General features: G+C 39.3%; 2 protein-coding genes and 1 long non-coding RNA gene across 3 annotated transcripts in view; 1 reads left to right on the top strand and 2 right to left on the bottom strand.

Annotated features, from left to right (window-relative positions):
* The window catches only part of fgb (fibrinogen beta chain), a 199,461-nt gene that overhangs the window by 103,417 nt on the left and 79,238 nt on the right, over positions 1 to 16,806 (bottom strand). The gene's annotated exons all lie outside the window — the stretch shown is intronic.
* LOC139066213 (uncharacterized) lies at positions 434 to 2,125 on the top strand. Its single transcript, XR_011519161.1, has 3 exons — positions 434 to 501; positions 583 to 661; positions 796 to 2,125. It is a non-coding gene; the product is annotated as an uncharacterized lncRNA (long non-coding RNA).
* Positions 9,694 to 15,994, bottom strand: LOC107395101 (uncharacterized). Its single transcript, XM_015974384.3, has 3 exons — positions 15,905 to 15,994; positions 14,049 to 14,312; positions 9,694 to 10,660 (listed from the first exon to the last, which is right to left on the bottom strand). Exons 1-3 carry the CDS (start codon positions 15,952 to 15,954, stop codon positions 9,835 to 9,837), a joined length of 1,140 nt encoding a protein of 379 aa, XP_015829870.3. The 5' UTR covers positions 15,955 to 15,994; the 3' UTR covers positions 9,694 to 9,834.

Raw genomic sequence — 16,806 nt, 5'->3', positions numbered from 1 at the left:
AGGCCTGCCTCTAATACTGACCCTCCTTCCAATAAAGGCCTGGAGCTTGATGAGCTTGAGTCAAATACAGGCCCGGGCCTGTATTAGAGGATTTACGGTAGTAAGTAAAGTTTGTATACACAGCATGTCACAGAAAGTCAGACATTAGATGACTCGCAGAAGCACAACATTGTTTACAGTTATTTTATTTTTTCCATTACTTGTTCTACTCTTCTACTTTAAAATGAGTTAAGTGAAGTTAATCATCAATGTTTGTCTCTCTTTAAATGCAGTTGTACTCTGACAAATATTCTGTGTTGTAACAGATTGTGCTAAGGGATTCAAAGCCGGTGGGGGTGCCAGTGTACGTGTGGCAGGTGCAGCCTTGTGATGTCATGTGGCAGCTCAACTCTACCAGATGGCACATTTCTCCCAGCTGAAACTTACATCGATACCCCCCCCCCCCCCCCCCCCCAGTGTTGAGCTGCACAGAAACTGAACTGGCACAAAACGGGGACCAAGGTTACAATCTTTTAATGATACTATTATTATGTGTACATATTTCTGTTATAACCTTTAAACTGGTTTTTATTTGGAAACAAGGTATTAAACCAGGTCCAGTTAATGACATGGTCATCATATCAGCCAGACCAAGAGAGAGGAGACCGGTAGAATGAACAAGGTATGTTTTTCTTTCTGGACTGCACACACGCATGCACGCACGCACGCACACACACACACACACACACACACACACACACACACACACACACACACACACACACACACCATTTGACTTTTGTTTTTCTTCCCCAGAAGCAGTTTGTAAAAAGGAGTCAGCTTCCCCGATGGCAGACAGCTTCGTTCTGAAGGTGCAGGAGGCGTACCACAGACTTGGTGCAGATGAGGCTCCGGTGATAACAACCATGGCTGTCTCTGGTGATGTACCTCTGGTTGGGTCCACGTTTGGTTCGGTGCAGGAGGGAAGCGGGCCATCTTACCAACTACCAGTGAGGACGGCCCCAGACTGGGACCCTCTGCATGTGCATTTGTGTTTACCGAACATCATCATTTCACATCCCTCACAACATCATTGGGGAAATCATACAAAGCTGAGAACAGGACACAATTGCAGAGTTTCTGTGTGGAGGGGCACCAACTAAGGAGATGCCACATCACTTCTACAATATTTAGATAAGTGTGTCACACCAGGGCAGAAGGTTCTGCTGAGAACCTTGTGAAACAGCCTATGGGAACAAGTAGACTGATGACATATGTTGGGGTCTTGCTTTGGAGCCTACAGCCATCAAGGAGTACTGCAAGGTAATAGAGGTAAACCACTACCCTTGTGGGGTCCTGATCCACCCTGAGGCACCATGGATGGGTTCAACACCAGATGGGATTACGTATGATCCTGAGGGCAGCCTGAGTGTGGCCTGTTGGAAATAAAATGCCTAAATGTGTGTAGCTTTGTGGACTATTATGCTCAGAAAAGGTTTACTCTCTGTGGCGATCTCATCCTCGTTACTGGCAGGTCGGGGGACAAATGTTGATTTCTCCATGTGAGTGGTGTGACTTTGTTGTTTACTCCACAGATGACATGTTTATTCAGCGAGTTCCCCGCGACATGGAAGTCGTACAGACACTTGTAATGTTTTCATTGCTTTTTAAATGTAAAGACTTACTGTGGAGGAAATTCAATGTAAATCTGCAGTAAAATTAAATATTTCTGCATTTTCTTGCTCGTGATGTTTTGTTTGCTAGATGAGTAATCATTTTTAAATGGCTTCTGCTTAGTTTCAAAAGATAAGATTTAAATTACATGAATTAAATGATGTATAATGGTCACTACAGTGGACAGGTACTCTAAATAGTTTTTATTTATTTTGCTATTAAGCAGCTGCTGAAGACTTTATTGCATTTGAGCCCCTCCATTTGGACTTCAGTAAGTCAAGCCAACATATTTCACGTTCAGAACGCTGTCCACTGAGGTAGACACGTAATAAATTATTTGTAAATTATTAAATGTTATAAAAAATTGTTATTTGTTTCATTCACAAGATGAATGAAAATAATTGTTTAAAAAATCATGGTTGACGATTTTATAATTCATGCATCAAAGGGTTAAAGAAGACTAAACAAAGTTTATTTTTCTCTAAGAGAAAGGTGAAAAAAGCTAAGCTGAACAGTTTATTTCTATCAACAAGTGAGGTGATAATTTTTTCCCCATATTTTCCATTGTCATAGTGTCAGGTTTCTATAACAACGTTAGACCTTTCTGGTGTAAAATAAATTACACTATACTTGGACATTGTCTAATTTGTGCTTGCATCATTGTTCAAAATTATGATTGCAACATTTTTGTTATAAATTAAGTTTCTTACATAAGTTGAAATGTCAGATTGTTTGCACTGAACTGACATTGTCCACATTTTCTGTAGCAGGGCCATATTACTCTGCTAAGCTAATGGAAACTTAGATGGGTTTGTAAGATTTTACTTAAACAAATGTTTAATGGTCTTTTTATTTTGCTTGGCAATGGCTATTTGTTTTTGTAAACTCTAAAGGATTTAACCTTAATAGCTAAAAAAATTGCTGCCAAAAATCTTATCTGACGAAGTAGAGTATTTTACATCTCGTGTTCAAGTGTTTCATGTTTAGTCCTGCAAACAATAAGGAGATACAAATATGCCTATGAAGACGGCTACAATGGCAGCGAGCCTAAGATGCAGGTGGCTTTTGTTCTGTCACAGTTAAGATGTACATGGGTTGCTGACACACTGACTTTTAGAGGTAGCGTTTGAAAATCATGGGAACATGTTTTGAAGTTCTCAGCTAACAAACTAAAGAGGGCACAATTAAATGTTTTTAAGCACATTTAGTGTCATGCAAAATGATATGTATGTGCACACAAACAAAGATTTCTTTAAGCGCATGCCTTTAATTTTCAAAAACGTCCAAAAGATGGATGGATTTTTTTTGTTGGATGTTCCAAAATAAATACATTCGGATTACAAAGTACTCTTCTTTATTGAGTAGCAATTGCACTGTTTATAAACTAAAATATTAAGAATCACAAAATCTCTGAAATATAAATGTGAAAGTACCATATTGCGACATTTATGCTTCTACAAATTGAACGGTAACAAAAGTACAAACTATAATATATATAACAGTTTTTTTGCTGAGAACAACCAAATACACTGTACTTGTAACCCCACTGTCCATATAACCACCAGTGTCCTGAGCTGGTAAGAATAAGAAAAGGGATAACCTGAACATTTTGGCATTATTGAGTGTTATTTTAAACAAAAGGCTAACATAAATTAAATTCTAAGGAATTGTTGGTAGGTCTTGACCTACACTTTAAACTAAACACTAAATGTCATCACCCTTTGAATAAAGCACAGAAACAAGTCATATCTCACTTGTGTATTTTAGCCCACTTACAATCACACAGCTTGTACCATAACACAGGCGATGCTGAAATAAAACCAGCCTTGTTAGCTGGACTTTCTTTCTTTATTGAACATGCATGCAAATCAATAGACAACCCAAAGCATTCAAAAAGTATCCAAAAAGAAACCCACACATATGTATATGCATATATACAGTATATATATATATATATATATATATATATATATATATATATATATATATATATATATACAGTATATATATATATACTGTATATATGCATATATATATATATATATATATATATATATATATATATACTGTATATATGCATATATATATATATATATATATATATATATATATATATATATATATATATATATATACTGTATATATGCATATATATATATATACATATATATATATATACATATATATATACATATATATATATATATATATATATATATATACATATATATATATACAGTATATATGCATATATATATATACATATATATATATATATATACAGTATATATGCATATATATATATATATATATATATACATATATATATGCATATATATGCATATATATATATATACATATACATATATATATACATATATACATATACATACATATATACATATACATACATATATACATATACATATATATACATATATATACATATACATATATATACATATACATATATATACATATATACACATATATACACATATATACATATACATATATATACATATACATATATACACATATATATGCTGTATATATGCATACATATATATATATATACATACATATATATATATATATACATACATATATATACATATATATATATATACATACATATATATACATATATATATATATATATACATATATATATATACATATACATATATATATATATATATATATATATATATATATATATATATATATATATATGTAGAACATGTTCAATGGGAAGGGAACAAAGCTCTGGTAGCTTATATAATCCCCCCCAAATCAAATTTCAATAAAGATAAAACAAAAATATATATATATATTTTCCCTACACTGAGTGTCATTGCCATTTTCCTATAACATGTTTTATCCTCAATCACACAAGCAAAATTTACATTTTCTTATGTTTCAACCCCCCCCCCCCTCCCCCCCGAGCCGCCGTGTTCACAGCTCCCAGTTCACCAACAATACAATTACAATCAAATGCAACACCCTTACAACTTTTCCTCCTCCATGTAATTGATTAGTATAATTTTTTTGTACTTCTCTTTAAACTTATGCAATGAGGGACTTTGCTTTAGATCCTCACTTAGCTTATTCCAAACTCTTACACCAGAACAGAAATACAAAATGACTTTAATGTTGTTTTAAAATATGTATGCCTAAAGTTAAGTTTGTATCTGAAATTATATAGGTTATCTGGTTTTATAAATAGCATTAATAATTTGTTTGGTAATAATTTCCTATGCACTTTAAACATGAACGTCGCTGTATATAGCTGAATTAAATCTTTAAATTTTAGTATTTTAGAATATATAAATAACGGATTAGTGTGTTCTCTAAATCTAACATTGTGAACGACTCTCAGGGCTCTTTTCTGTATGATAGACAAGGGTACAATAGATGTTTTATAAGTGTTACCCCATACCTCTACACAGTAAATAAGATAGGGATAAATCAATGAATAATAAAGGACATGGAGTGATTTATAATCCAAGTACTGCCGAGCTTTATTCATAATGTAGATGCTTCTCGCAACCTTATTATATACATGTTTAATTTGTGGTTTCCAACTTAATTTATTATCAATTATTATTCCAAGGAACTTATGTTCTGTTACTTGCTCAATTTCACATCCATCTATTTGCAGCTTAACCTCAGTTTTATTAGCCATACCAAACAACATACATTTTGTTTTTGCTATATTTAATGTAAGCTTATTTTCAATAAACCACTCTTTAATGACGCACATTTCAATTTGGACCATCCTTTCTAACTCGCTAATATTATCTCCTGCACAGAAAATAGTGGTATCATCGGCAAACAAAACAAATGTCAGGACAAATGACTTGGGGAGTGTGTGATAATCTATTCCCTCAGCCCGTCGCTAATCATTTGACGGAGCTTTACATACAGATTAGTAATTTCATACACATCATCTGACATTACCAGTCTGTGCTCAGACACGAGGTCAGTGTACAAGTGAAATACGTCTACATCACAGGGAAAATCCTTTAAATAACACTCCTCTAAACATATTTCCAGCTTTGTTGGACTCACAGGCTGGAGAAAATTTGGAACCCCGTAAAGGTTGGGGACAGCGTGCATTATTGTTGGACGAGCACTAGGAGCTCGAGGATTATTAGTAGAACGTATGCGATGGTCATTCCAAGCATAGACAACCTCATCCAGTTCCACCTGTACAGTAACCCAAAAATAGTAAAATTAGAAAATAAAATATTTTTTTATTATTTAGAAGTATTTACATATTTCTGTGCTGCAAGAATGTAAGAAATACATTTCTATTACCTGTATTGTTTGTAGGAAGCAAAACTGGATCAGTGATTTGTCCAGAAAGCTGTCAACAAAAAAACCATCAGCTTTCAGCTGGTCAAAATGATCCACACAAAACTGGGCACATTCACCTCTTAAGGTGCACCACCATCGTTCTATCCTTTGATTTCCAGTGCTCGGGCCGAGGATAGCGGAGTCAAACCCATTTCCATTTTTAGTGTTGTGCAGAAATCTTTGCATCGCCACCACATGAGTGTTTTCTCTGCCATGATCCATTCTAACCTTTTGTGGACGTCCATTCCATTCCACCAGAGAATCAATGAAATAGCCAGCAATGATGCGAGGGCCACTGTTGGTTTTATATGCTTCCAACCAGATCATTTTCCTTGAGAAGCCATCTACGCAGCCATTAATACAAATACCATAAGGTTTGAGCTTGTCGTAGCCATCAATGTGCCATACATAATTTGGCCCACGACTGACATAAGAGCGTCAAACGGTTTTGAGCACGCAGCTCAACCCCAGTTGGATCCATCATGCGCATCAGAACACGTACGGTTTCCCTGTCGGTGACTATCCCAGCCATCCAGCATTTCTGGTGCATCCACCTGTAGCCATGCTGTCTACCAGATCCTTGTAGTTGTTGCTGAATGAAAGATGCCACTTCAGCTTCATCTGCCTGGTTTCTTCTTCTCCGAAGCCGCAACTTTTGCAAGCTTCTCTCTAATGTGCGAAGGCTTAATTCCACATTATGGGATTCTTCCAAAAGTTGTAAGATTTCACGATTGGAAAACACACTTCGGAAATATTGCTCAATGATGTTACTGATATCCATTTCTGTCTATCAAGCCAAACCCACACCCAGATCCTTAAAACACCTTGGAACTCAATAATAATGAGATACTATCTCATAATTATGAGATCGTATACTAAGTTATAATTATGAGATGGCTAAGTCATAATAATGAGATAATTTTTTTTATCTGAGTGGCGGGAATGGGCTTCCATACTTCTGGAATGCGTTCAGGTGCAGCAGAAACTATCGACATTGTGCTTTTAACTGTTTTGTTGGGTCTGGTTCACAAGAAAATAAAACAAAAACAAAACACAAGTTGTCAACTCTTCAGTGCTAAACAGTCAAGCTTTTCTTTTTTTTTACATTGAACAAAAAATATTCACATTTAATAAAATGTTGCCTGTATTTGTATAGTGCCTTCCTAGGGTTCTACAACTCCCCAAGGTGCTTCACAACACAGTCCTGTTTTCAGATATTTTAACAGTAGTGTTCCTCAGGGCTCTTGAATCCCAGAGATAATCTTATACCATGAACGTTGATGATGGGCTTCCAGGTGACCAAATACCTGAGCCAGTCCAGCAGCTCCCAGCTAGATGAAGAGGAAGAAGTAAGAACAAATATTTAGACCACAGAGCCAATTGTCAAATTGACGGGGGAATTATCAGAAGGTTCTCTGTCACCTCTGTTAGTGAATGAGGTGATCCTGAACCTTCAACTTGTAAAATTTTACAGTGAAGTCATTACAAAACAGTCTGTCTTGGTCTGTTGGTAGAAAGGTTAAAGGAGCAATATGTAAGAATTCTACTGTAAAATAATCAAAAACTAGTCAGATGTATTGTGTTGGAAGGAAGGTTACATTCTCAGCAAGCTGAGGGGCTGTCAGTTTTTCTGCTTTCAAAAAACAAAAGAGGGACATAGTTGTGGTTTACAAATCAATGAGCTTGCTGAATCTGCGCCGAGCTGACGCTGCAGCCTTTGTAATTCCATACTAGCAAGCCCAAAGCTCTAGAGTTGTTTAAAGAACATAATTCAGTAAACAGGAGCCACACAGAAGTTAATCCTTGTATTTATAAGAAGCCACGGCATCTCATTATTTTACTTTAATATCAGGAAAAGAAAGCTAGAGGGAGGGCTGCACAGTGGTGCGGTGGTTAGGGCTGTTGCCTTGCAGCAAAGAGGCCCTGTGTTCACATCCTGGCCTTGGGTCTCTACGCATGGAGTTAGCATGATCTCCCTGTGCATGCGTGGGCTTCCTCCCACAGTCCGAAAATATTACTGTCAGGCTTATTTGCCTCTCTTAAATTGTCCTTAGTTGTTTGTCCTGTATGTCTCTGTGTTGCCCTGCGGTGGACTGGCGACCTGTCCATGGTGTACCCCGTCTGGCTGCCCAAAATCTGCTGGAAATAGGCACCAACCCCCACGACCCTGCGTGAATAAGCAGGTAGATACTGGATGGAAAGCTAGAAACAAACAATGAGCTAACAATGCTAACTGCGACTTGGAAGCAAATAGTAAGCTCTAAAAAATCTCAAGCTGCTTTTTCAATTACCAAAATCTCAATATTACAGTAAAATGTGCGTGTGTGAAGAGAATGAGTCAATTGTGGTGTTTAACTTCCTTTAATGAGTTGTTCAGGACAGTAACAAACACCCAAGAGGGCCAACACCAGATACGATTTATTGATTTACTTAACTTCCAGAGTATGACCATGGGGGAAACTCCACCTGCCAAAAGTAAAGAAACATTCAAGTGACATAATCTTTAAACTTACCGCTATCAATCTGAAAGTGGAGGGGTAAACATCTACTCTGACTGCAGATCGGAACTACCGCTCCAGACATTAAAACAACAACACGATTGAAAGACACAAAACCAAAAGAACCAAAGATCAATAAAAACAAAATCAGATCATAAAATGAACTGAATGGAACATTTTGCAAGGTTTAAGTAGCTTTATAAAGATGTGCAACCCTCTACAATAAGGGTCTCTTTATTAATGTTACTTAGTGCATTATTAAGCATTATTAAACAAAAGATCCCTTTAACGTTACCAACATTGGTAACTATTAAGCGCCATTTAGCTTAGGACCAAGGACTGATTAGTATTGCATTACTTAATATTAACATAAATATTAAGCTGTTAATACTTTAATAGTATATTAATGCTTAATAATGTACCAAGTAATGTTAATAAAGAGACCCTTATTGTGAATGTTACCTAAAGATGTCCTGTGATCGTCAGTACAACAGAAGAAGTTCGTTCTGTACATCCGTGTTCATTCTGACTCGCAGAAGCACGACTTTGTTCTGAGTTTGAATAACGTGTTCATTACTGATGCTATTATTCCATTCATGGACGTAATTTTGGGGGGAGACAGGGGGGACATGTCCCCCCCACTTTTTCCAAAGTCATGTTTGACCCCTGCACTTTTTACCATCCAAAAACAATTTTACGCTATATTAAACTGACAGTGGTTGAGCTCCAGGACCAACCAGAAAACAACCATTTGTGTTGAAGCCTGTTTCCCAATTAGAACAAACTGTAAAGATCCCCCTGTGCCCCCCCCCCCCCCCCCCCCCCACTTCTAAAGTGAAAATTACATCCATGATTCCATTTTACAATAGAACCTTCACCTTCTGGCTCAACACTCTCTTCACCACGACTGATCGGTACAACGCCCGCATCACTGCAGACGCAGCACCAATCTGCCTGTCGATCTCACGCTCAGTCTATCTCTCACTCGTGAAAAAGACCCTGAGATACACTCCTCCACTTGAGGGAGGACCTCGTCCCTGACCTCGAGAAGACCTTCTACCCTTTTCCGACTCAAGACCATGGCAGATTCTCATCCCATCGTAAACTAGATTTAACAAAGATTTTATACAGAAAATATATTTAAGATGAACAACAAGGGGTTTCAAAATGTGTCGATTTACGTATCAAAACATTTTTTTTATTAAAACGGTTCTGTAAAGACACAGCAGCAGTCGGTCATCTGAGTGAAGGCTTGATGTACAGTATCTTCATGAAAGTAAGTAAATAAATGTAGTCTGTGGTTGCCCTACACACAAGTTCCTCAGACGTCACCAGGATTTCCCAGTGGCCCATTTTCATAGTTAGTAAGAAGACAGGCCACAGCAAACAGCTGATTGATGTTTCCAAGCACACTGAGGGGAATAACAGAATCAAAGATCTTGTGCTCTTTGATCCGGCGAATGGAGCGCTCCATATGCACTCTCAGACGTGAGATGGTTGGTGTCTCTCTAACCTCACCTGCAGACATCTGGGGTCTGTGAGAGAGGAAAGCTGGCCTGTAAACCTTGCAGGGCACAATGTCATCAATAAGGAACCCCTTGTCTACCATGACGGCCATCGCAGGTTTTAGCATTTTTAAGACACCAGATTCCCTGGTAATCTGTTTGTCGCTAGCAGATCCAGCAAACAGCGCCGAGACGAATGTCACTGGCCCGTGTGGCGCGATCCCGATAAGCCCTTTCAGAGTGCAGTGGGACTTGTAGGAGGAAAACACCTCACTCTGGAGGAGAGGGGAAGATGGGCATTGAAACCTCAGCTCGGTGCAGTCAAGGATGACTGTGGTGTCTGGGTAGAGCTGAAATTCTGCAGGCAGATTTCTCCGTATCTCCTTCTCCGGTATCCAGATCCTCACTGAGCCAAGTATTGTGAACAAATAGTTGCTCCATGATCTTATTACCTTGCTTACAGTATGATGATGGATACCGTACCAGTCCGCAAGGTCCCGTTCTTTGGAACCAAGGGCGAAGAAATTCAGAAGGAGAAAAAACTCGTCAATGGGTTCCAACGTAGATATGGACTCTCTCTGTACCTTCTGTGATTCCTGAAGACTGCCCCAAAAGCACATCAGGCTGTCATATGATGCAAACCTGAAGAAATGAAATACAGATACTTCTATTAATAGTTGCTCTGAACAAACAGAATACTGAGGGCCACATGTTAACTGTTTAAATGAATTAACCATAAAATTATGTGTATGCATCATTAAAATAAGACAAAAATTTTTTAAATGTCAAAAGAAAAAATTCCGAACATTCACTGAATGCAGGGCGGCCAAGATTACTCGACTCGTCACGACGACATCAACAAACGAGGCTTGGGCGGTATTACCGTATACAGCCGGTGTTTAAAACTGGCAACGGTGTCAGTTCCAATACCGTCATGAAAACAAAAATATCTGTGCACGTAGGAGGCAAGGATAAAAAAAAAAGAATTAAACAATTAAAACAGACAAGTAAAAGTCATTTAGTGAAGGAAAAAAACAAACAAAAAACTAGATGAGTGGCTGAATTTTCTGTTTTACTTCAATAGTTTAACTAGTCCACCTTTAGAGAAGTTCCATAAAGTTGATGAAAGTGATGTCATCATGCGACAGCGCCGAGAGAAAAATGGCTGCTCAAGCAAGCACCAGCTGACTTGGTGTCTAAACACAACACAACACAACTTCTGCCTTTAGGGATTATTTCGGATTTGACGCAAACTTAAAAGGAGAGCCGGTAAACAGTGATTAGGTCATTTGTGCAAACAAAAGATGACCGCAAAAAAACGCACGCCCCGTCGGCCAAGAAGAGGCGCGACTCAGAGCTTAAACAGCTGCCTTCTGTCTGGAGCCCGTTATTAACTCATTCGCTGCCAGCCGTTTCCTGATCGGTAAAGCCCTTCTCTGCCAGCGTTTCTCACCGTTTTCACTGCTTTTTTAAGAGTCACAGAAGATTGCGAGCTAGGATGTTGAGGACGCAGTTTTTGGCTTTCTTCATATTCCACCCCGGGTCGACCCAGGACACGTTGGAGAGGTTACATCTCCAATCTGGTCCAGGAAAGCCTTGGGGTCCTGCCGGAGGAGCTGGTGGAGGTGGCTGGGGAGAGGACGGTCTGGAGCTCCCTAGTTGGAATGCTGCCCCTGCAGCCCGGACCCGGATAAGCAGAGGAGGTGGTAAAACAAATTAGATGTATTTCCTCTATTCGCTAATACTTTCTTCCGGCATACTTTGCAGATTATATTGTTCTACTTCACATCTGACTCCTTAAAGCCAAACCAAGTCCAAATGACCGATGTTGCACCGGTCTTCTTTACGAGAACCCCCCCCCCAGGCTCCATGCTTTCAGCCTCAACAGACGCCGCTTGATGACGTTATCAACATGCGCTACCGCAATTGGCCGATATAGTCAAAATCTCTACCGTTGGCCAAATTAATATCATTTCTACCGTAAACCGTTTATACCCCCCACCCTAATACTGCCCAAGCCTATCTGACGCGTAGTTTATTATATGAGCACTTTTTTTAAAACTCGCCGGCATGTTCAGCGGTTGCTTCCTGCCTCTCCGCTCAACGCTCAAGCGAAGTATTCGCCATTCAGATCAGCCTTCATCACCAGTGAAAGAAGAAATTGCGAGTCAGAAACTTAGCTCAAATGTTTGGGAGCATTATACAAAGACAAAAAAAGGCACGTAGAGTGCAAACTCTGCAAAGTGAAACTCTCCTTTCACGGGAGCATACTACCGATGCGCGAGCACCTTAAAGGGAAGCAAGTCATGGCGGAGAATGAAGAGTTGCCCGGGAAAGTTTACCTCTTGTTAACAAACATCAGCAAAGACTTACTTGTATTCATAGTTGTAGCAACACCAGTAGTGGTGGTGATTTTATTACCTTTAGAACACGTTTGTATGTCACGTATTTTTGCTCTAATTAGTAAGTAAGTAAACTTTATTTGTATAGCACATTTCCCAGGCATAAGCCACAAGGTGCTTGACAACATTTTAAAAGTTTAAACAAGAAATGAGAAAATAGAAACTGTGAATAAAATCAATTTATAAAAATAAATAAATAACATATCATAAAAGGCCAAGACCACCCAGAAAATATAACAGCCCTCAAATACCTAGACGAACGCCTGGGCAAATAAATGAGTCTTAAGCTCACTCTTGAACTTGTCGACTGAATCAATAGAACGCAGAGTGAGGGATAGATTATTCCACAGCTTAGGAGCTACAAATTCAAATGAACGGTCACCTCTAGTGCGATAGTAAGTGCGAGGAACTTTAAGCAGATTATGATCCCCACTCCTCAGATCCTGCATAGGGGTGTAGGGTTGGATCAGTTCTCGAATGTAGGAGGGAGTTTGTCCATGCAAGATGACTCTTACATTTCTATGGCTTAACTTCACAGATTGGCCCAAATCACCCAGGTACTGCTTAATCTCCGGGACAGAACCAACAGGGGCAACAACCAGAGTTTCTGTTTTGTTAGCATTTAGCTGCAGGGAATTTTCACTAAGCCATTTCTTTATCTCCACTAAACAATGGAGCAAAGAGTCCAACTTATTCGGCTCAGACTGCTTAAAAGAGCAGTATAGCTGAATGTCATCAGTAAATAGGTGGAATGAAACGTCACTAAACCTTTGAATGATCTTACCCAAAGGGAGTCAAATACAACAAGAAAAAAACAGGACCCAGGACGGAGCCTTGGGGCACTCCACTCAACAATTCTGCAGATTGCAAACGCTAACGATTTATTTCCTCCTGCTATGTTACAGTGTTAATAAAAGTGCTCCGCCTCAATGGATGAGCTTGTTATGTGCACACCTCAGCAAGCTAACGCCCCTTTCGAACTAGCAGTGGCTCCACACCACCTGGATTGCCCCAGCCTGTCCCAGTTGATTCCACACATCCTAGCTTAGAAATACAAGGATGCAGTCAGAGAAGTTTTCAGCTCCTAGGTAATCAGCGTGATAATGCCTTAAGCCCAGGTGGGCTGATTCTACCCACCAATCGGAGGGTAGAATGAAGCGCTTCAACCTTGCCACCATGCCTCTTGTGAACACAAGTCATTTTGTGTACAATTTATTCTTGGTTTTAGAAGCCTACCTCCATCTGACTGTAGCATTTGTATTAACTGGTTACAAAGATAATAAGTTGTTCGATAAGCTATCATCTTGTCTTTATTATTAGATGGCACATAGCTGATCACATTTCAGACTAGAAGCTAATGATGGTATATTAGCCCATCCTGGTGCAATAAGCTATACTTTATGAATGACACAATGACTATTATATTAGTCGACGATTAGTCAACTATTAAAGTAGTCATTTGTGGCAGGCCTAACTGAATTTTAAATGAACATAACTAACTCATCAAAGGTATTTAACACACACAGTCTCATACTTGTATGCAACTGAGCACACACATTAGCAGGTTATCAGTGAATTAGTGACCGATATTGTAATTATATAAAAAAAAAATGCAAAAGTCTACTTACCGGGTAAAGAACCGGATATCCTTGTCAGAGTCAGCAAAACGGTGAACGCAGAACTGCTGTCTCAATGAAAAAGTCTCTATTTGCAGGCGGAGCTGGCAATTTTCTTTCCGTAGAGACGAGTTTTCCTTCACCATCGGATCAACCACCGCAGGGCCCGGTCTCAAAGCATAGTCATGATCAATGTGAGGGTCAAATGCGTGGTTCTGTGTGTCCTCCACACCAGTCTCTGGCGGGGTTGTTTCCATTCTCTCCAAAACTTCCGGTCTTGATGGTGAAAGGGAAAAGTTGTTCCATTCAAAAAATACAGGAACAGCTCCTTTTTTTAACAGCTGTCGATTATTGTTTGATGCGGTTTTATGGATATCTTCAGATCTGAAGTGCCGGCTACAAACACGGGTGTGTGGTGTTACCGTAAACTTGTCCCTGCGAATAGCCGCAACCCACTTAAGGTTGGTTTATGCTTGACGCGTCCGCGAGGTCCGCACGGCTCCGCGCGGAGAAGTTGCGTCATTTTGCGTCATTTTAACAACCACGCCCCTCCACCGCGTCTCCGCACGGCCCAAGATTTCCGCAACGCGCACCTCGGAAAATTTCTAACCACGCGGACGGACGGACGCGGAAAAACATGGCGGACCGGCACGGCAGAGGTTCGTAAATACAGACATTTGTATGATTCAGCTCTCAAAGATCACCGTGATCAACATGTTGTTAATAGTTCTTGGAGAGAAATAGCTCGCACTGTCGGAAAAGACGAGAACGCTGTTAAAAATGCTGAAATGTCATGTTGTAAACAGTAATTTCTACTTCTACTATGGTGTAGTGTTGGATGCTTGCCGTAGAGCTCCATGCTGCCCCCTACAGTTTGGGAGAATATTGGCTCACCGCAGAGACGAGCCGCACAAACCATAAACGCTGCGAGTTGTGAAGCGCGTTCCAGCCGCGAGCCGCGTCACCGCGCAGAAAGTGAATGCGTCAAGCATAAACCAAGCTTTACTCCTCAGCTCCGCATCAGCGGGAAACGTGAAAAAGCTCATCATAGAATTGTACTTTGCGGATACCTTGCACTGTGGTACACAGCAGTGCTCGGCATTAGTACCAGAGGATCTCTGGTAGTTAAAATTAGACTTTTTCATGAGGCCCGGTGGCAGATAGAAATCAGAGACGTGGCAAGAGGAAGTAGTTCAGCTGGCTAACAATTCAACGGTGGTCGTTGGTATAAAGCCAGTAGTTCTATGCGCTGTGCGTTATCCCGTGGTGTGTAAACAACTTATGCCCTACTGTGTCCTCACAAAAAACTATTCTACCGATACGAGTCACGTAATCTCCTTATTTATCTTTAAAAATGGCGATTTTTGCACAAAAAAGTGACAAATTATCAGTTATGCTAGCCTTTTTTTTTTCTCCAACGTACTTGTGGCGGCTTTAGTAAAACGTGTGGAACTACTGTGATTTATATAAAAACCATGCTGTAGAACACTACCGCAGAGGCCTACATGATAAATAAAGCAGGTCTCTCCTTTCACCGTTAAGCACCGCGTGTACACGAAGCTAACTTTTGAGAGCTAACGTCGGTTCACTCGACCGCAGTTAGAAAATCGAACTAGAAACTGGGTTTATGAGCAACGACCAAATACCCAAACCACCTGCTGAGGGTATTTTTTTCAAATCACATGGTTTAAAATGTAAACATGAGGTTTTAGCCGTGTATTAGCGTTTGGCTTGAACTCACGGTCTTTCTGTATGGATGACTAGTTTATGAACGAGAACGTGATACAAACCGAGCAATCGAGGAAGAAATCGGAGGAAAATCGACGAACCGAAGTATTTTAACCATGAACTTGTGTGTAAAACTCTACCTGTAGCTGGGCTGTGGAGAGACCCTGCGTCTTTGTGATGGCAAACGCATGTTAGAATCCACAACAACACACGTCTTCCTGTGTTCTATCGCGCGGAAATGGGAGAGCCAATCAGAGAGCGCAATGTCTCCACGAGCGGCGTTCAAAGAAACTGAGATTTTTTAGATTTCTGGTTTTAAACCCAAAACGAAGCAATGAATCCCGACCACTGACATTTATTTGGGTTATCAATTTATAACACAGATAAATTTGCACTCAGATCAGATGTCACGGACGTTTAAGACGTTTATAAATATTTGCATTTGTGACTAACATATCACTTCAGCCTGGAAACTTTTACGAAGGATTTAATGAGGAGTTTGAACGCAACGCGTACGTCACTTCTGGGGGGAAGTAGAAACAATCTTTTTTTTCCCAAAACTTTATTGAACAAGGTGATAAGTTTACAAACAAATTGTATACAAAATTGAACAAAGAAGATGAAACATATGCCAGGGGGTGCACTACAGAAATGTTACACACATCCAAATAAATTATAGGTGGTGCAAATAGTTATAGTTTTTAAAGCTTTTTTGTTTAGTGATCCACTAATCAATTTTATGTAAGATAGAGCGTCACTATAATAGTGCTTGAAATTAGGTTTTTGGTTACTGTACTTGCATTTGTGGAGATAGAATTTAGCTAGAATAATTAACAAATTTATAACAAAGTATACATCTTCCTTTCTGTGCTTGCAAAAAAAATACAACATTTTCCCATTTTAAAACAAAGTCCTTGCAGAGCTGTCCAATAATAAATCTGCTAAAGTCTTTCCATAACGTTGTAGCATGTGAACAGATCCAGAAGAGGTGCTGAACGGTCTCAGGGTGGCTTCCACAAAAACAGCAATTCACATCAATGTC

This window comes from Nothobranchius furzeri, chromosome 2, assembly GCF_043380555.1.
Source record: "Nothobranchius furzeri strain GRZ-AD chromosome 2, NfurGRZ-RIMD1, whole genome shotgun sequence".
NCBI classification, from domain to species: domain Eukaryota; kingdom Metazoa; phylum Chordata; class Actinopteri; order Cyprinodontiformes; family Nothobranchiidae; genus Nothobranchius; species Nothobranchius furzeri.
This window is presented reverse-complemented; position numbering and strand designations above follow the sequence as displayed.

Bases quoted from the DNA above. Each gene is read 5' to 3' on its own strand.
- LOC107395101 (XM_015974384.3), bottom strand. From the start codon at position 15,954: ATGCGTTTGCCATCACAAAGACGCAGGGTCTCTCCACAGCCCAGCTAC. The intron at 14,313-15,904 runs GTAGAGTTTTAC...TTCACCATCAAG, and splicing joins TCTCCACAGCCCAGCTACAG to ACCGGAAGTTTTGGAGAGAA. The intron at 10,661-14,048 runs GTAAGTAGACTT...TCATTTCTTCAG, and splicing joins GATATCCGGTTCTTTACCCG to GTTTGCATCATATGACAGCC.